The sequence below is a fragment of the Malaclemys terrapin genome, chromosome 1 (assembly GCF_027887155.1).
Source record: "Malaclemys terrapin pileata isolate rMalTer1 chromosome 1, rMalTer1.hap1, whole genome shotgun sequence".
In the NCBI taxonomy this organism is placed as follows: domain Eukaryota; kingdom Metazoa; phylum Chordata; order Testudines; family Emydidae; genus Malaclemys; species Malaclemys terrapin.
The window spans coordinates 264,123,139-264,144,631 of record NC_071505.1 but is presented as its reverse complement, the minus strand read 5'-3'; the positions used below and the strand labels follow the sequence as shown (position 1 = coordinate 264,144,631).

Here is a 21,493-nt window from a genome sequence, read left to right as displayed (position 1 = left end):
AGCTAGTCGGTAACCCCTCCCCAAGCTCCATACCCCGTGTACCCCTCCCGTGTACCCCGTGCCCCTGCCTTTCCCTCCCCTTCACCTCCCCTTGTACCCCCATCCTCTGCCACCCTCCCTTTCACCTCCTCTCAAGTCAAACCCCGTCCCCCCCTCCCTCCACATCCTCCCCTTCACCTCCCCTCAAACCCCCTGTCCCCTGCCACCCTCCCTCTACATCCCTCCCCTCCACCTCCCCATCCTCTGCCAGCCTCCCTCTACAGCCATGGGGGGGCGGCACGGCTGGAGGTGTGAGGGGGGGCGCAGCATGGCCGGAGGAGCCAGCCAAGGGGGTGGGGGGAAGAAGGGGCCCGGAGTGGCTGGAGGAGCCAGGGGGGCATGACCAGAGGAGGAGCCAAGGGGGACGCCATTTTTATGTTTGCTCCCCCTGCTCTTAGAACCTGGCTACGCCACTGACAGCAGCCCTGTATTTCAAAGTGTGTTTCCTTTTCCATTATCATTGAATTTCTTTTCCATTATCACTGGGTAAAAAGCTCCTCTTCATACACTACTTACTATTGTCAGGTGGACTACTAGCCAGTAATTCAGGGGTGGGACCACTGCTTTTCTCTGCCAGATCTATCGCCATCTGTATGTCCTCAGTCCACTTGTCCATTTCAGCACGGGTACTAAGAACAGAGATCCAGGTTTCATTCGCTTTAAGCCAGGCTGAGAGGCACTTTAAAAGCTAATCACAATTTGAGTTTGGTACCCAATCTATTTTCTCGTGCCTACATTTGTCTGACTAGGCTGTTTCTTCTGATTCTAAGAAGTTTGGTTTGTATAAAACAATCAGAGTTGCCACACAATATTCTAATTTATGATTCTGTTTTACTCCAATTTTTAGCAAGCCTATTACTCATGCAGCAGAAAGCATTTTTGTGCAGAATGATTTTAAGAGCAAATTAAAATAAAATTCTATCCATCTGCTCTGTGCTTCCTGCACAACTGTGCGAAAGGCTTGTGGACATGCATTTCCAATGAATTACCTTGCAGCAACAACGATGGACTGATGTTGACCTCGTAGTGTAAGACAGTGAGGAACTCCCCACTCCTCTTCACTTTCCTCTATCTAGGAGACAAAGGTTCGTACATCGTAAGATTGCATTAGCCACAGATTGTAGGAAGCACACATTTTATGGATTGGAACAGTGGGAGGGAAGAGACAGGAAAGTACAGCAGAGATTCACAAACATGGAAATGGAGAAAAAAATAAAGCAGCTTATAAGTAGTCCTATAGGGCTAGGCAGTGAGAAAAATGAAGTGTGGTGGGTGGCAAGGAAAAGATCACCGTAGGATTGACTATTTCTCCCACTCTGTCAGCCTTAGATGCAGTAATTACTTAAGGCTGTTTTGTTTACTGAAGCATAGTCATATTCCTTCTTTCAGTCAGAACATTGACAGACACACACAAGATAAGAAGAGGTAATTCTTTGACACATGCAGGCCTGGAATCTCTAAAGAACATACACTATGCATGAACGGGGCTCTGCCAGATGAATCACATCAGTGCCTGCCTGGATTCCTGAAAATACTAGACAAAACTTGGAATGTAACAGCAATACTAAGGAAATTCCAGCCACAGTGGCAATCATGCTTTGTCCTAGGATCAGTAAATACAGACTTCCAGAATTAAGGAATTAATGCAACCCCAAAAAGGGGGAGGAAATTAAAAAAAAAAAATCTCAAAGACAGTAACAGCTGAGACTACTGTACATAGGCCTCAAGTACCTTTACATAGAACACACTAAACAAAGTGGTGATGAAAATAAGAAGAACAACTACAGTATGTTGTTCGGGATTTTTCTGCCAGCTTCCCAATATAACATGACAAGATGCTACTGACAACACATTAATGGCTAACCTGTGTTTTGACCCATACAAAGGCTGCTGGACAGGAAAAGGCATAAGAAATGGAGGACACAAGCAAGAGCTGAGCACAAGCATAGTCCTTTGTGCCCATCAGGGTCTGTGCTAATCTAGCAGCATTAAAGGCTGAAGGAGAGAGAGAGTGAGCCCTAAAGAGTGACATACCAGCCACACCTCTTGCATGCTGAGGAGCTCCAGGAGGCATTATGGAGCCTCAAAGTCCGGTGCTGTTAAGGTGCATTTCTGCATCTCTTGCAATAAAGGAAAGTGCCTGCAAGGCACAATACGCCCCTGACACTTTATCTTAGGATACTAGCCAAGTGGGTGCATCAACTTTGTGTCCCACTCAGTTTGTAGTGACAGTCTCTTTATGGCCACACTGCAGCAACTCATCACTCTGCTAAGTAGTAGAGACACAAGAGCAGCCTGCATCACTTGCTGCCAATGCACCTCGACCTTAAACTGGAGAGCATCTCTAGGGCTGAGATGGCCATTCAGGCCCCGATTTGCCTCTGCTGAGGCTGCTAAGCATGATGATGGCTTTTGTGGTGCACCCACTGGGAACTTGATGGAGACAAACACATTTCAAATAAACCACAAAGCAGCCACCAGATGGAGGTAACAGTCTCCCCCACCCTGGGGTAGGAGTCAAACAAGTGACACGCTACATATACCATTAAAGCCCCGAGCCACTGAATTCCCACGGTAGTGCTGTACTTACTGTCATGCCATACAGTGGGAGCTGTCCATGGACTTTAAATTGATTTGATGCTGTCAGGCCTCTACTTGTGTACAACAAAACATCATTAAACTAAAAAGCAAGACGGAACATGATTTAGATGAACAGTAGTACATTAAACTATAAAGCAAAGGTCAAACAGTAACGATGGGCAGAGAGTCAAGTACTGGAATGATGTTTGTATGAGGGTCCTAATAGGTGACTATCATCTAAATGAAAATATCAGCATCCATACAATACTCCCAGGATCATCCCCAATCTCCACATGATCTCCTTCTGCAACTGGTGCCAGGAAACTTCACCCAGTTCCTCGCTTACTTGTAGTTCTCTTCTCGGGTCTCCTGGTCACCCAGTGCACTTTGGGATCTCAGCCCTCAAAATGCTAATGAGCCAATGCACTGAGGTCAGAAATAGTGTTTGTTGTTTCCTGTGCATTGGGGGGGTTTATGGTGGATTATTACCCTGATTTATGAAGGAGCAGGCTTACCAGTCAGCCCCTTGCTAGGAAGGATGAGCATGTCAGCCCCAAAAGAGAGCTTTCCCTCTGAAGACACCTGATTGGCCATTATTCTGGATATTCAGGAGCAGCCTGTCCACCATACCTCCTAATTGTAAAGACTGCCCATGTGGTACACCACATCAAAACGTGACAAATGAACACTTGTAGTTTGTTGCATGCCAAAATAGAATTGATAGATTGTAACTATAAAATTTGTTTAAAAGAATGTTTTCTCATTTATTTAACTAAACCAGTTTTTTAAAAAGAAAACTGAAAAATCAAATTTTATCATATTCAACCATAAAGATCCCTGACATTGAACCCTGGACTTTTAAACACTCCCCCCGCAACCACACATCTCTTCCACTTAGCTATCCCTGCAGGTGGAGCGGCCACTAGAGGGAGTCTTACACACACTTTGCCAATAGGTTACACAACTATTTGCTAGACATGAGTAGAATATTGGAGATTAGGGCTCCTGGATTCTATCCAGGCTCTGGAGGGGGAGTGAGGTGCATTGGCTAACAACATGATAGATAAAACATTTATTTGGGACATTCAATCTGAAAGGCAGCGTGGGAGTGGACAACACCTGGGTCTGCCATACTAGAGACTTAAGTTTTATTACCAGCTCTGCCCGAGGTGACCTTGTGTAACCTCTCTACTTATTTATACAATGGGAGGGTCTTTACTGATCAAAGCCTCAGACCCCAATCTTTAAAGGGCTGTGAAGTGCAAGAAAATATAAACAGAAGTCAATAGAGGTGACATTTGAACTCATGGGCCAATGGCTTCCCAGCTCAATGCATTTTTGCCCTGGACTACAGCAATATCAGTGGGTCAGTCTCCCTCAGCCTGATTTAACAAAATCCAGAATGTCCTGTAATATCCAGTGCACTGAAGAGGTCTGCCACCCTCTGCCATCACTCCTCTTAAGCAGCTGGACAAGAAAGCATTCCTCGTTGTGCCACTACACACTTGCTTCACTTCACCTTTTTTTTTTTTTTATAAACACAGTTGTACTTCATTATGTTCAATACAAACTGTTCTCGTCACTTACCAGGAAGAACATCCGCTGCTGTAAACCCTTTCCAGACAACTTACTAAGACTGCCCAGTCTAATGAACTCCTGTAGGAAAACAGACATAAAACAAGCATGTCAAATATCCCTTTTCAAATATCTTGTCGAAAGTCTGTATGTACTTAGTGTCATGGCATTGACTTGGTCAGATAGTTATTAAGACTGTTTTCACACACACTTCAAATACTTACATTAAAATCTTATTTACAAGGTAGTCTTCCTACTCAGAGCTGCCCTTCCACTTTCAAACATTTTTTTAAGGCACTCAATCACCTGATACAGTTTTATTCAACTTCACAGATTATAATCATCTAAAGGGGACTCTTCTCTACCTGACGTTGATTGCTCCAGACATCTCCCTCTTCCATCAGTTTTTAATTAATAGGTTATTACAAATCAAACAGCTGATTAAAATAAAAAGGTCTATGTTTATTCACCAGCATCTGGCCACCCTCCTCCTTCAAATATAATGCTTAATATGGTGTATAGCTGACTTGGCTCTTGCTGTAAGCACAAAATCATCTCAAGGAATCCATTACAACAATGGGAGAAGAGGGTGATTTGTCTGGCAACATGAATTCTCCTAGACAAGCCATGCAGCCCATGTCATGCGATACAGCACATTCACTTAGATCAGACTATTTTAAAGCATGTAAGCTCAGGAAGCGAGAGCTCTCTCTCAGTGGAACTGAACTATCAGAGAGCCAGGTTTTCTGGGATTATAGTGAGTTGCATCATTCGCTGTTTTGAACTATGAAATAATTCCCTTTACCACATAAAGCAAATCAAATCTTTAATTTCCAGTCACTCTCTCTAGCCTGTTCCAGGCAGTTCCTAATGGGTTCTGTATGGACTTTTAGAGGCCAATACCCATGACACTTTTGTGCATTGTACAAGCAAAGGATACAAAAAGCAGCAGGATAGTTTGTAAAGCATCAATAAACCAGTTCATGGAAGATTCCCCTCCCCAGGGGAACACTCCAGTTTACACAGAGTTGCTGTGTATCTTAGGGACTTTTGGCAGCCAGCACAGAATATTATTAATTATTATTATTAAACATTTATATTGTGATGCTGCCCAACGGCCACAACCTGTCTAGGCACTATTGCGGTTGGTGCTGACAGTTCCTGCCCCAAAAGAGCAATCTAAAAGTAGAACAGTCCTGAGAATGTTTTCACTGTGACAGAATGGCCCAAGGTTAAAGCCACCTTTGTCCCCCTTCCCTGAAGGCTGCTCAGACACAGCCTAGGATTTGAGCCATTATCTCTAATGTGTGCTTAGCCACCGCCAAACTAGGAACTGTGATCCACAGGTCAGGTGAGTGAGAAGTACAATACAACCATCCCACAGGCAACAGCACACAGCCACAGGTGGTAATAATGTTCTTCAGCGTTAGCTTTCTAGTGCAGAGACTGAGGCTGTGTCTACACTGCCACTTTCAACGCTAAAACTTTAGTCGTTCAGGGGTGTGAAAAAACACCCCCGAGTGACAAAAGTTTTAGTGCTGAAAAGTGCCAGTATAGACAACACTTCATCGCCGGGAGCCGCGCTATAAAGCTACCACACCTCGTTCAAGGTGGGTTTTTTGTTTTGTTTTGTTTTAAATCATCGCCGGGAGAGCTCTCCCCCGGCAATAAAGTGAGTCTACACTGCCCATGTCATACCGCTGCCACAGCCGTGCTGTAACATGGACAGTGTAGACATACCCTGAGCAATAGCCTGGGAGTTAATCACATGAGCTAAGAGAGTGGTGAAGGATGGAGAGGCAGCAACCACCTGAACACATGCCAGAAGGTGGCAAACAAAGTAAGCTCTCTGACTTGGCACGCAAAGAATCTCCTCCCTGTCTGTTTTACGGTTTCACTCCATACCGGAACAAGACAACATTTAAGTATACTGTACTACATCCCTCTTGTTCTCTTTTCTCTGTCCTTGGATGGAATGGAGCAGCAAAAAGTGAAATTGACATTTTATCAATTTCAGTTAGTAGTCATGCTGCTCATGAAGTGAAATATGTTGGGAGACAGGAGAGAGTCAGAGAAGAGCAGAGGGTTCAAAGCACTGAAAGGAAGAAGCAAATGATGGTAATTATACCAGAGATTAGGAGGGGAAGACAATGAGAGGAAGGGGGGAATAAAAGAATCAGATAAGGAGCAATAAAGAAGTAAACAAGAAAAGGGAGATGAAAAAAGATCCAAAATGAGGACCCGCTTACAGTGATCCAGGCTTTCATTGTTCCCATGGCAGACTTTGGCAACACACTAGCGAACGTGGACTGGGAAAGCCATACAGACACGTCAGCTGCTTAAACATGCAGCAGTCCATTTTCCAGGTAAGACAGACCAGGAAGAGCACAGTACACCAGTGCTCTACACTGGCTCTCCAACCCAGTGCACCTCGAAGTCCTAGTCTTAATCTTTAAATGTCTTAAATGGCTATAACCTAGCTATCTTAGAGCGACCTTTCTTCAGCACCCCACCTCAACAGCAGACACATCAGAGACATTACACCTGCTGGTCCCCAGGTGGAAACTCTCAGGGGCTAGCGATAGGACTGTCTTGGTGGAGGGTGTTTAGCTGTGGGATTCTATACTGCCAGGATACCACATGACTTACATTTAGGACACAAAATGCAAAACATCCCTTTGTGCAAGCTTTCCCTCAGTAATGAGTGTGGATGAAAAATGGCCTGGCAGATGACAACTATCAAAAATGACCTTTTTAGTGGTGCAGTATAAAAGGAACGAATGGGGGAGGATACACCCTTCAACAGAGACAAGATGAAACTCTTAATTTTGTGTACAGTACATAGATACCATAGACAGACACAAACAGGAAGACAAAGACAGACACGTTAACTATGCTCAGAAATCACAGTGATGGGCAAAAGAATCTGAATAGACTACAGCCAATAAAAAACAGAGAGGAAGAGAATTAAACAGAAATAAAGGAGAGGAATTCCCATGCTTTTGTAACATCACTAAAAATATTTATTTAGAAAAGCCTGTATAAAACAAGGACTCAAAAATTATCTTATCCTGTTATATGTAGACTACAGAGACAACTGTCCCCAAGGCTAAAGTGACATACTGATTCCTTGTTTCAGTGCTTGCCAGTATGGAAGAGATGAGTTCCTCCAGCACAAACATCTTATAGTTAAGACTGCATGTCTGCCACAAAGATCACAGAAGTCACGGATTCCGTGACTTTCCGGGACCTCCATGACTTCTGCATTGGCTGGTGCGGCTGGCGGGGAGGCCACCTGAGCAGTTCGGGCAACCCCTTGGCCAGCTGCACCAGATGCTGCTGGGGCAGTCTCAGGTGACCCCCCCCCCCCCACCAGCAGCAGGAGTTCAGATGTGGGAGGGGGCTCAGGGATGAAGAAGGGGGTTGGGGTGTGGGAGCGGGTGAGGACTCTGGGCAGCTCTTACCTCGGGGGGGGGGGGGGGGAGAGGCTGGAAGTGGCCAGCATATCTGGCTCCTAGGCAGAGGTGCAGCCAGGCGGCTCCGCGTATTGGCTCCGCCCATAGGCACTGCCCCCGCAGCTTCCATTGGCCATGGTTCCCCCCTCCAAAAGCACCCGTGGTGCCCCCGGGCCCTCCCGTCCCCCCACGAGCACTCAAGTTTTAGTCGGGGGTATACAGTACAGCCTTACTTATAGTCCCTTATGGTCATCGGATTTTAAAAATCATAAATGTCATGGTATTGTAATCGTGAGGGTCCCAACCCAAAATGAGGTTGTGTAGGAGTAGGATTTTATATTTGTATTAGAGGTTATAATGATAGATGGTTATAATAATGTAATATGTATTAATGTATGATTTGATCATCCTGGCAGCCACCCTTTTCGAATAACAAAAAGGAATGACCCTCTGGGACATTGGTAGACCAAACGCATCTGACAGACTACCAGTGTCTGTACGGACGTTGATTAAGGCAGGGACAGACCAGAACAATCCTTATGGCTGATTATGGTCACCCTCTGTTTTAGGATAAGTTACAATGTTTACTATGGGGTCTTGTTTCCTATATGCATTACAAATTAGGCCCTTTAGTTAAATATACATTTCTTTGTTTTAAGGCTTAGTTAGTAAGAGATGGGATCTTATATTGTGTCTATGTTAATGAGATTAGAGGCATGTTGAAGGCCCTGGGCCCCAATGTGAACTGTTTTGGTCACAAGATTTAGTAAGGTTTAATTTACAATGTCTTTTTTGCTCAACATAAAACGCTGTTGTTTGTATACCTTTGAAGGTCTCTCTAAAAGACTGTTTGTGTGAATGAGGAGTGTATGGAAAAGATACGGTGTGAAAGCCATTGTTAAAGTCAGATGGTCAAGGAAGGAGGAGTGAAGAAACTTAAGGACACCAGAGAACCATCAACGCGCATCCATAATTGAGGAAGGGCAGATTGACGACCCTGTGGTGGAGGCTGGCACCCCTAAAGACAAGATAATTGATTAAATCAAAACCAGGACAGAATGACCCTGGAGGTGCTTTGGAGTGTTAACATCAAAAGATAACACCAATTAAGGAGTAACAGGTCATAAATGACACAGCAAAATCCAGAGAATTCAACAGAGCAAAGGGACTATAAGAACAGGATGCTTGGCCATGGGACTTTGGGTTCGTCTTGCCACACTCCAGGAGCATCGGATCGTGACCGATAGAGCCTGGCTCCCCTTTGCGACCAATCTGGCTGGCCACTAGATTGATCCAGACTCTGGACTGGAAACTATAAACATCAACTGGTGTGTGTGTGTGTGTGTGTGTGTGTGTGTGTGTGTGTGTGTGTGTGTCTAAAAAGCATATGCTAACTGCTGTATTCTCAATAAATGCGTCGTGTTGCCTACTCCCCTATAAAAAGGATCTTGTGTGCTTTTTATAAGCATAACAGTTGCGAGGTGGGGTGAGGGCTCATCAGGCTATTGTAGGAGGATCACGGTATTGCCACTCTTACTTCGGTGTTGCTGCCTTCAGCGTTGGGCATCCAGAGGGAAGCTGCTGACCAGACACCCAGCTCTGAAGGCAGCGTCACCCCAGCAGCGGCGCTGCCTTCAAAGCTGGACTCCCAGCCAGCAGCCATGGAGCTTTCTGCAGCCGGGGAAGGTTCCCGGAGATGGGTCTGACCTGGCCTTGGAGTGGCTCATGCAGAGGAAGGGGAAGTCCTGGCACTCCCTGACCACAGGGTCCTGGGTGGTCACCCACTCCCCCATCTGTAAGGCCAGCCCTGTCGACCCCCAAAATGATTACCCCCCCCAACCCCAACAATGCCACTTGACTTCTGCGCTGCTACTAGTGTTGCTGCTTCCTTCAGAGCTGGGCTCCTGGCCAGCAGCCATCGCTCTCCAGCCGCCCAACTCTGGGAAAGCTGGTCTCCCCTACAGTAGCCAGATTTCATGGTCCGTGATGCTTTTTTCATGGGCGTGAATTTGGTAGGACCCTAATTTTAATATAGAATCACAGAATATCAGGGCTGGAAGGGACCTCAGGAGGTCATCTAGTCCAACCCCCTGCTCAAAGCAGGGCCAATCCCCAGACAGATTTTTACCCCAATTCCCCCCTCAAGGATTGAACTCACAACCCTGGGTTTAGCAGGCCAATGCTCAAACCACTGAGCTATCCCTCCCCCCTATTACTGCCTCTGTTCCATGTGATGCTCAAAATTTCCTAAAACAATCCAAAACTGTATATAAAATAAAGCCCCAAAAAACCAAAGCAAAAGAGACAAGAGGATGGTTTCCCTCTCCTTTTACAATCAATGGTTTGCTCTGACACTATTGTATTTTACATTTGATTTACAGTCTTTAGTGAAGGAAAGAGGGGCAGTGCTAGGCAGAAACTGCATACTGTGACAATTAGGGTTAGCTTGATCAAACTCCAGTAGCTTTAGATATCATGGCCCTATCTATACTGCTACAAACTGATAGCATGCCCACATTAAAGCAGTGTTAAAATGGCCCAGGCTAACATGATTTAAACATAGCTTACCTGGCCAAGGGGATGGGGCAGAGAAATTTTATAAACTATGATTAAAAAAAAAAAACCCAACAGACTTCTAAACCAGACCTCGTGTTCCAAAGCTATTTGGCTGATAATTTCAGAGCCAGAGATCTTGCTCTTGAGTGAAACTCTGTCACTTACCCTTCCTGGGATTGCCAGATTATCAATGCCTATCAAATCTTTCTTGAGTTCATGCAGCTTCTGGAAGTTCTCCATCTTTATCATACTACCATGGAGCTGAACCACCATTTCAGAAATCTCAGCCAGAGCAGCTACGTAAATAAAAACAAAGATCTTTTAAATGCTTGTATCAGACTTACAAGCAGGCACATAATATTTATTCCATCTGTGGCTCACGCATAGCACCCTCCCAACAAGATTGTTATAATTCTCCCTTTCTAGTATCAGATTAGTCTAACTGGCTTCAAATTGCATACACACATTCACAAGGTTATTTTACTGAGGATGGCAGTACTGTGGCAATCACCACAGACAAAAGCCTGCTTTTACCTAAGCTTCCCATGGGCATGCGACACTTTAGACCTGACTTTTTTACAGTAACCCTCAGAGCGATTGGTTTTCAAGGAGAATCAACTCATGGCCCTGATAAGAGAATGAACTTTTTAAAACAGTACCTGAGGGCTCCACAGCTATGAGAGGAATTTCCTTTTCCCATCAAGGGAAGTGCAGAGAGCTAGCTAGAATTCACACCTCGACACGGACTCAAACACGCTAACATTTGCAGGCAACCAAAACCCCAAAGACACCCAAGAGGGGCATGCGTTGCCTATATGTGTGTTTTTTAATGGAATGCACAGCCCCGATTCTATTTTAAAATACATTTAAACTACTTTCTCCTGCAGCAGCCACATGTGGTTTGGATGGCTGCCCAGAAGTAGAATCAGAAGCTTGATTTTAAATGATATATGATATCCCTGAACAAAACTTACTCGTCAGAGGCTACTCCCAAGAACTCTATTGCACTGTCAGTACTGAAGTATCATTACTACTGATGGAGACAGTCTCGCCATGTTTCCTCTCATGTAAAACATCTGTTAAATCATTATGGTTTCTGCATTATTAATAGATTAATGTTAGGCCCTTTTCTAATCAATTTCAGTTCCTATCTCTCTCATTAGTCTAAATATCTCTGACACATCTCCCTACTCATCACACTACATGGGATCGTCCCCATATTTGGAAATTTGGTGAAATGGTTCCATATTTTTATTTCTACCACCACAGACTGTTTGTAAATCAAGGACCCATTCTTGCCATACCTCCAGCAATGATAGAAATAATCTGATCAGTGGCTTAAAATGAAGAACTATTGTTGTGCTCAGTATCGGGTCAACAATGGCACCAGTGGCACTATGCCCACACTTGGAAGGGGCCCATAACAACTACATGCTGCCTCACACAGGATTAATCCAGCCCTGGCCACAGCCCAGCAACATGGGGTGGGGTGAGAATTGTAGTTCGCACACAGGGGCATTAGGCCTGGGCCCTTGGACCTGTATAGTCATCTGCACTACAAATCCCCAAATGCCCTGCACTTGCTGTGAGCTGCCCCGGGTGAAGTGGGTGACCTGGGAGCTGACAAAAAAAAGTAAATGGTGCAAGCAGAGTGTTCCTGCCTTGCACCTGTTCCCTGATGGGGCACGGGAGGCAGAGGGCTCCTGACTTGGCTCCTCCCACCCCCCACCAGCTCCCTTGTTCTCCTGGAGTGGCAGCAACGCTATGACTCCCAGTATGCAGCTCCCCCGGAGATCCTGATGCCTGGCCACGGGCTCCTGGGAACCATCTGGACCCCGCAGCTTTGCGCTGGGTGTGTGTGTTTGCGTGTCCCTTTGGCCGCCATCGGGCCGGCGCAGGGGAGGCTGGATATTTGTGGCCCCTGGGGCTGGGGGGGGAGGGGGGTGACAGTGGGGCTGGCTGCCACGCCCCCTGCCAGTGGGAATGCCCAGAAACTTCTCCCTCCACTCCAGGGAGGGGAGGGGGTGCAGCATGGTTTGGGGGGGGAGGGGGAGAAGGTGCATTGTGGGGCAAGCTTGGGTGTGATGTGGGAGCTGGCGATGACTCTGTGTGGGGGCGGGGTAGGAGAAGCAGGGTTTCAAGGTGGGGGTTGGTGTGGAGGGGGCAGAGGGAGGGAGGGGAGAGTCTGGGTTGAAGTTGGAGGTTGGCTTTGGGGAGGGGAGTAGAAGGGAGGGAGGTTGTCAGTGGAGGGATTGGCAGTAACAGGGAGATTGAGGAGAGCCCTTGTGCAAAGGTGGAGGTTAATTGTGTGGGGAGGGGAGGGGGGGAACAGTAGGAAGGACGGGGGGAGAGCCCAGATGTGAAGGTTGAGGTGAGGGCTTGAGGTGGATTGTGGTAGCCTTGGTGGTAAAGTGTGTGTGTGTGTCTCTCTCTCTCTCTGTGGCCCTTTCTCCCTGCAAAAGATGGACATCGGCAATTTTCCTCCCCATGCTCCACCCAGTAACTTTACTGTTTCACTTCAAGTCATGAGGGGTGGTGAGGCAAAGGGAGAAATAGGTTAAAGAAACTAACTTTTTAAAAAAGTTTTGTAAACGTTATTGTACCAAAGTAGAAAATCCAGCTTTCAAAAATGGTATTTACGAAACATAAATGTGGAGGAGGTTGTGGTGGGGAGATGCAGGTACAACTCCACTGACTGCTACATCCGGCCTTAATATGGCTCATAAGTGCTGGGCCCACAAAAGGTTAATCCAGCCTTGGTTGTGCTTTATTATTATCCCTACTACTATGTTCTCCCCAAGGACTCCAATATCCATTAATTAATTGTTTAATTGAAAATGTAACTGGGCACATGGCTTCAATCATCCTCAAATATTTATAGGTCTACTCTAATATGGGGGATTCTTAAGAGTCGGTTTTACAGCAAGGGATTTCTGCTCTACAATGAGGACAAAGATTTAGGGTGGGATTTTTGAAAAGCACCTAGCTGATTTACGAACACAAATCCCCTGGAAAATCATATGTAAGGACGGAGGAGAAAAAGGAGCAGGGAATCACGTCATCATGAACAAGAGGGAAAAACTGGGCAAGAGGCAAAGCTCGTAGTGGATTCTCCATCACTGCCCATTTTAAAATCAAGACTGGATATCTTTCTAGAAAATATGGTGCAGGAATCATTCTGGGGAAGTTCTCTGGCCTGTGCTATACTGGAGCTCGGACTAGACGATCACAAAGGTCCCTTCTGGCCTTGGAAGTGATCAATCGATGAAAACGTCAAACAGAGAATATTTTCTTCACGTTTGAGAAAAATATGACAGCAGCTTTGAACACCTAAAGCGAACCATGGAAATGACAATAAAACAGGCTGCACATCTGGAAAAAGAGTATGTTGTCATGCATACGCAGAGACAACCTTAATTCTGACATTTCCTGACTTTTGAGTGCTTGACTCTGCAAGCTGAACACTCTTCTAATGTTGTTTTTTGGATGCAATATTATTTATACTACAGCATGCCTAGTGGTCAGAATGGGGAACTAGCTATCAGGAGACTGTTCTAGTCCACAGCTTATAGAATTAGATTATTCCTCCGCCTCACCTCTGGAGTCTCTGAAGTCCACATGATTTGGTGGGTAGTGTTTGCAGAGCCTTTCCATTATCTGTTTATAGTGCATGAGCCGGTGCAAAGGCCGGAGTAGGAAGGTATTGAGGGGCAGGTAGCAGACTTTCTGTAACTCAAAATCCCTGCACAAGTTCTCCAGCTTGCGAGAGTTCTTGATCCCATTCTCCAACTCCATCAAAACTTCATTGTGTTTCCGCAGGTGAACTGTCAGTTGCTTAAAAACAAAGAGAAAAGAAAAGAGGCAGAGACATTAGCAAATGCACTGCAATATGGGATTCCAAGTCATTTGATACAAATATGTTCCTCTATAAAATCTAGCTAATTTTGCTGTAGTTTTCTGCAACACAATCACTTGCTCTGTGCAACACTAACATTCTGTCATTAACCTACAAAAGAAATAAGATGGAAAATCCCACCCTTTCCAGACTTAATTTAATCTTTTGTGCCAATTCTTCCCTTCCCCTGACCTTCTCTGCATCCCCTGTAAAACAAACAAAACTAATTGAGGCAGATAGTCTAGCAGCAGCCAAGGAATTCAAAGTTAAAGATATTACACTGTACTTAGCTCACACTGTGCACTTATCATGGGGACAAACAACAGCGTGGAGTTAGGAAACAAATGTAGATTGGGATCTCCAAAGAGGACTAAGGTAATTAGACATCCAACTGGCACTGACTTTCCCAATTCCTTAGGCCCCTTTGATGATCCTATCTGTAACCAATTGAAATTCCAGCTTTTGTTCATCTATTTATTATTAAAGAACAGCTACAACTCCTGGAAAATTCTGAACACGTACACACAAACACTCCATATCAAAACACCTGCGTTACAGCACTTCCTATTTTCTGTCCCTGGGTTATCATCTCATCTACATAACGCTAGGTGGGCAACTTCAGAGGTGAATTCTTTGAGGAGGTCAACAAGCATGTGGACAAGAGGGATCCAGTGGATACAGTGTACTTAGATTTTCAGAAAGCCTGTGATGAGGTGCCTCACCAAAGGCTCTTAAGCAAATTAAGCTGTCATGGGATAAGAGGGAAGGTCCTCTCATGGACTGGTAACTTGTTAAAAGATAAGAAACAAAGGGTAGGAATAAATGGCTAGTTTTCAAAATGGAGAGAGGTAAATAGTGGTGTCCCCCAGGGGTCTGTTCTGGGACCAGTCCTATTCAACATATTCATAAACAATCTGGAAAAAGGAGTAAACAGTGAGGTGTCAAAATTTGCAGATGATACAAAACTACTCAAGATAGTTAAGTCCCAGGCAGACTCTGAAGAGCTCCAAAGGGATCTCACAAAACTGGGTGACTGGGCAACAAAATGGCAGATGAAATTCAATGCTGATAAATGCAAAGTAATGCACATTGGAAAACATAATCCCAACTATACATATAAAATGATGAGGTCTAAATTAGCTATTACCACTCAAGAAAGAGTCATTGTGGATGGTTCTCTGAAAACATCCACTCAATGTGCAGCAGCAGTCAAAAAAGTGAACATAATGTTGGGAATCATTAAGGAAGGGATAGATAATAAGACAGAAAATATCATATTGCCTCTATATAAATCCATGGCATGCCCACATCTTGAATACTGCGTGCAGATGTGGACGCCCCATCCCAAAAAAGATATATTGGAATTGGAAAAGGTTCACAAAAAGGCAAGAAAAATGATTAGGGGTATGGTATGGCTTCTGTATGAGGAGAGATTAATAAAACAGGGATTTTTCAGCTTAGAAAAGAGACTACTAAGGGAGGATATGATTGAGGTCTATAAAATCATGATTGGTGTGGAGAAAGTAAATAAGGAAGTGTTATTTACTCCTCCTCATAACACAAGAACTAGAGGTCACCAAATTAAATTAATAGGCAGCGGGTTTAAAACAAACAAAAGGAAGTATTTCTTCACACAACGCACAGTCAACCTGTGGAACTCCTTGCCAGAGGATGTTGTGCAGGCTAAGACTATAAGAGGGTTAAAAAAAGAACTAGAAAAGTTCATGGAAAATAGGTCCATCAATGGCTATTAGTCAGGAAGGGCAGGGATGGTGTCTCTATCCTCTGTTTGCCAGAAGCTGGGAATGGTGACAGGGGATGAATCACTGTTCTGTTCTGATTACCTGTTCTGTTCTGTTCATTCCCTCTGGGGCATTTAGCATTGGCCACTGTTGGAAGACAGGATATTGGGCTAGATGGATCTTTGCTCTTATCCAGTATGGCTGTTCTAATGTTCTTGATACAAAATGGTGGTGTGAAGTGAAGGGGAGTGAATATAACTTACATGCTGACTGGGTGGGTATCACAGCGTGGCTGGCGCCTGTGAATTAAAAAGGTCCAGATCCTCCGTGCCAGAACAAGTGCTCTCAGTCTGGCCAATAAAGAGAGTTGGGCAATATTTGGGGGCTAAAATGGGTCAGGGAGTCACAGTGAGTCAGAGCAGAAGGGCAGGTGAGAACTGCCAGAGACCAAGGGACTGGAGGAGTCCTGGAAGGAAACAGAGGGCAGGAGATCAGCAAAACAGGTTTGCTCGCTGGCATCCCCAAGCTAGAGAGCCAGGGCTGGAGGGGGCTGAAGGCAGGAGAAACAGCAGCAGAGGGAACTGCTGCTGGCTCAAAGCCAGAGAGGTGGAGCCAAGGGCCAGAGAGGGCTGAAGACAAGGGAGCAGCACAGGAGCTTACCTACTGACTACTCCAGGGCTGGAGACCGGGACCCAGAGGAACAGTGAGAGTGAGGGATGCTCCCCTGGCAAACATGCTCCCAGCAGAGAGGCTGTGGGGGTTCCTGCTGGAAAGAGTGGGCTTGCGCCCCAACTGGAAGGGCTGCGGTGGCTGTCCCAGTACAAGGACAGGAAAGGACTGACAGAGTCCAGGTGTGGTCGAAGGCACCAGTGTCTGGTATGTGGGGCATCAAGGGAGTTTGGAGTTTTAGTGATTGCTTGTCCTCAGGTGAGAATTGGCTATTCTGACTATATTGTTGTAATGAACCAGACCCAAGGAGGGATTGTTTGGAGACCAGAAAACATGAAGTTATTGGGTCACCTGAGATGGGAAACTGAGGCAGACTAGCTGCCATGCTGCGGTCTGCTGCAGGAGGGCACTCCAGGCAGGACTGCCTTATGACAGTGAGGTTGTAGCAGCTTCAGTCAGGTTGCAGCGTAAGGTCCATCTGATTGGTCAAGTTTCCGACTTACTTCTTTAAAGGGGATTTTTTTTAAATGAACGAAGGGAGTTCTGTTGTAGTTTGGTGATTGATTTTACTGATGAAGCTCATTGGATGGAGCCAGAGAAGTCTCTAAATGAATAAATATGATGTCACAGAAAATGAGGGGAAATTGGACTTTTGTGTATTGATCTGACTTCAAAAGGCAGGATGGCTTAGTCTAAATCTAATGTGGTGTTTGACACATCTCCAGACAAATCCCCCTTCTCATGATTTTGCAACAGCTTTACAGTACGGGCTAGTTTAGTGGTTTCTAGGCACACTACATGTTCATTCCATGGACATTCTGACAGGCAGAGAAGCTGAACCAAAAGGGACCCTCCTTGGTTACTATAGAGGCTGCCAGGTAGTTTGTTATTACTTTTAACTTCTTCCCTATGTTAACTAAGTTGACAGGGTCAATTTACAGGTCTTTTAATAGGTTCTGTGCTAAGTGTGAAGGTTCTGAACTAATTTTTCTTTTCTGTCTCCTATTCTGACTTCTTTGATCCAAACTTGGTTTTGATTCTTTTCTCTGGCGGCTGCAATCTTTCTTCTGTGTCAAAGGAGGATCGTAGGGCACCAAAGACCAAACATGAGGGGCTGGTCCACACTAACCCCCTCACTTCGAACTAAGATACGCAACTTCAGCTATGTTATTCACGTAGCTGAAGTCGAACTATCTTAGTTCGAACTTACCGCGGGTCCACACGCGGCAGGCAGGCTCCCCCGTCGACTCCGCGTACTCCTCTCGCGGAGCAGGAGTACCGGTGTTGACGGCGAGCACTTCTGGGATCGATCCCAGAAGATCGATTGCTTACCACCGGACCCGGAGGTAAGTATAGATGTACCCGAGGTTAAAGGCACCAGACACATAAGCAGAGTTGTCTCTAAATATAAGTTTACTGTTAGAGATCAACAGCTCTTTAGGAAAACAATTATACTTCCTGGTAATAAGGGACTGGTGTTTAAAAGTGCATATTATGATTTTTCCAGGTATCAGAACAGGTCTGGGTGAATGAAGCAGTCAGTGGTAGGTTTATTGAGGAAAGGGTTATGATGGCCTATTAGATACAGCAGTGGATTGTGAATCAGGATTCTCAAGTTCTATTTTCAGCTTTGTCACTGATTTGCTATGTGATCCTTACAATGGCACTCACCCTTTCTGTATCACAGCACAAACAAAGCTTCAAAAAAAAAAAAAAAAAAAAGGGGGGGGGGGGAGGGGTAGAAAAGAGAGACCAAATATCTAGGACCAGCTTCCCAAAAAGTTAGGTTTGCAAATATGTATCTAGTTGGTATATGCCACTGCAGGGCCATTGCCTCTACAAGTGTCCTACTTGCAGGCATACTTGCATGCACAATTACCTATTCTGTGCTCTCATCTTTATTTGCGCACATAAAACGCGATCTCATTTTGTCTCCACATCTGAAAGTTTATTGTGTTTGAAAATCTTCTCCTGATTTTGTGTGCAATGCTTCTAAGGATTTTTTGATCACTAAAAATCAAAGGGCTTGCAACACTCGAACTCTGCCTAAACATTTAGAAATTCGCTGAACGAAACCTTTTAAATAAAAGCTCACACAATAGTCAAAAGCAGCACAAATGGCAGCACTATATTTACATGAAAAAGCACGTTGATTCTGACCCACGCCAAAGCTTAGTGGTTATAGGATCATTCTTACCTTCATACTCTGAATGTTCTTTAGCATAACATCACCAATTCTTTGGTAATCTCCTTTAATGTGAGCATTGGAGCGGCCTTCCCTGTCAGCAACAGAAATATCGAAACTTCAGTCATGCAATATAACGGCATAATCACTTGTAAAGCACCAAGAAACTCAATAACATTTCTTTCAAAATCCTAAAATTCTGTGTTCTCTAGCTCAAAAACCGATAAAGTAGCTTCTTAATGTACTGTTAATTTCCATGTAAAGCACATTCTTCATCTAAATTGGCTTGTACTAGTAACATCAGAGAGGGCATGAACCTAACAAAACCATTAGGCTTTTAAGGAAAATTGCCAACATTTTTAAAGCTATAAATAGGGAAAGTTGAGGGCAGGAGGACAAACAGGGAAGATTTTAAAATGCCATTGCAGTTCATTGGGCATTGATTGTAAGGATGAGGCAGAATACATTTTTTTTGTTAAAAACCAAGAATTGTATCCCCAGCAGGGACTGCTGACAAGTATGTTCTAAGAACCCTTCTACTGTTGGAAGGGGAAGCAGCCTGCAAGGTTGCCAGGCATTCAGGTTCAGTACAGAAGTGTCACATATTCACAGGGAACATTCCTGTCCAGTTTCTCCTTTTATTTAAAAATAATGCAACCACCGCCTCAATCAGGCTGGACTTCCTATAGCAAGAGCTAATGCATGTTGCAGGGGGCACTCAGTTTGGGATAACCGTAACTCCTGGTGACAAAGGATTATTTGTTTCTAAATGTGCATGAGAGATATGGGGAGGGGTGCAGAATTAAAGGCACTACATATTTTGGGAGACTGAATCATAAAAATACATCACCCCAGAGAACAGTGAAAGAAATTAATGAATTTAAGATTCTAATTGTCATTGAACTGTTATACTGGTCTGAGCTGAGCATTTCAGAACAGACAGGAACAACCACTAGGGGGATGAGAGAAGCACAGACTGACAGCCTAGTAACAAAAATGAAGAGGGAACAAAGTCTTCCTCAGTGCAGCTTCAATCATTAGCATATTCTCACTCAATGCCTCAGATTTTAAAATTTTGTTAAACTAATGAGTGTGAGTTTTGGGGGGTGGTTGTGGTGTCAAATTCATCCCTGGGGTGAACATGTACAATTCGACTGAAGGAGCTGCACAGACCAAACAGGCAGACATCTGAGATCTAAAATAACGAGATCAAAATTAACTCGAGGAAATGGTCAGATCTCTGCTTTAAACTAAACACATTTCTTGATTTTCATTCACCTGTAGTTATTCAACTCATTCAAACACATCTAGATTTTTACTTTAGGAAAAGTCTATTTGCACTAAAGTGTGAATAAATGGAAGACAAAATCGTAAATCTTTGCATTAGAAGTAATTGCAGCATATTATTCACAACTTTATTGAAACCCCTCTTTTAGATCTTGAAACCTGATACCATACCAGCACTTAGTCACAAAGATAATATGGGCCTTATAAATACCTAAACCAGACAGCTCTATCTGCCTATTTAGATATTTGTACCACCGTAACACCAACCATGATATCTGAGCCTGGCAGAAAGAAGCTGACCTCTCAACTGCTAACTACACCTTTGTTAGTTAGTTTTATTTTTTTTTGTAACAGAGAAGGAATGACATTGAACCTTGCTCATATGCTCTGATATTCCCCAAGCTCCTATTTTAAAAGGCTCCCTCCTAGTACTAACAAGCTTCTCTCATTAGAAGGAAATTAAGTCGGTAAATGCAAAATTTTAAATTTCTTCGCCATTATGAAACTGTTTGATTATTTTTAAAAGTATAAAAAAAGCTACTGTTTGAGCTCAAGTGCTGGATTTTGTCTGTTAAGTTATTAAACACACAGGGAATTCTCCTGCAGTAGTGAAGCAATTGACCCAATGTACAAAGTACAAGGACACAAAGGGAAATCTAAGGTTAGTAGAGTTAAAAAAACCAAACAAACTTCTTATTGTCCTTAAGTATATTAAGGAACAAAAAGAATCCTAACAGTGGTATCGGCCTATTATTAGATGGAAATGGTAAAACTGTCAATAATACAGCTAAGGCAGAAATGTTCAATAAATATTTCTCTTCTGTATTTGGGAAAAAGCCAGATGATTTAGTTATATCATGATGATGATGATGATGATGATGATGAAGAAAGCCTTGCCATTCTAACAGTAAGTTGGGAAGATGCTGAGCTGCAGCTACTAAAGCTAGACACTTTTAAAATCAGCAGGTCCAGATAATTTGAATCCAAGAGTTTTAAAAGACAATTAATATTGATTTTCAATAAATCTTGGAACTCTGGGAAAGTTCCAGAGGACTGGAAGAAAGCTAATGGTGTACCAATATTTTAAAGACTTAGCAGGACAACCCAGGTAATTATAGTCCTGTCAGCCTGAAATCAACCCTGAGAAAAATACTTGAGAGGCTAATATGGAACTTAATTCATAAAGAGTTAAAGGTAATATAATTAATGCCAATCAACATGAGTTTATGGAAAATAGATCCTGTCACACTAACTTGATAACTTTTTTAGTGAGATTACAAGTTTGGCTGATAAAGGTAATAATGTTGATGTAATATATTTAGATTTCTGTAAAGCATTTGGCTTGGCACCATAAGACGTACTTGGGAGCTGAGAACAGGTTTGCTTGGAGTATGCACCAAGCACATAGTGCAGAAAATAGGGTGAGGAGCTATGGAAGGCTAGTGGATGGCACAGGCCCACAGGTGTTGAAACCGGGGCAGAGGGGATGAGAACACTCTCTGAGAAAAAT

At 44.1% G+C, this 21,493-nt stretch overlaps 1 protein-coding gene across 5 annotated transcripts in view; it reads right to left on the bottom strand.

Moving 5' to 3' along the window:
• The window catches only part of FARP1 (FERM, ARH/RhoGEF and pleckstrin domain protein 1), a 346,392-nt gene that overhangs the window by 19,819 nt on the left and 305,080 nt on the right, over positions 1-21,493 (bottom strand). For all 5 annotated transcript variants that reach the window (XM_054012427.1, XM_054012444.1, XM_054012453.1 and 2 more), the window contains exons 17-23: positions 18,709-18,790; positions 13,802-14,039; positions 10,371-10,501; positions 4,207-4,275; positions 2,630-2,719; positions 1,029-1,111; positions 556-668 (exon numbers count right to left, since the gene is read on the bottom strand). In XM_054012427.1, the coding sequence (XP_053868402.1) occupies positions 556-668; positions 1,029-1,111; positions 2,630-2,719; positions 4,207-4,275; positions 10,371-10,501; positions 13,802-14,039; positions 18,709-18,790 (806 nt within the window). The remainder of the gene's footprint in view (positions 1-555; positions 669-1,028; positions 1,112-2,629; positions 2,720-4,206; positions 4,276-10,370; positions 10,502-13,801; positions 14,040-18,708; positions 18,791-21,493) is intronic.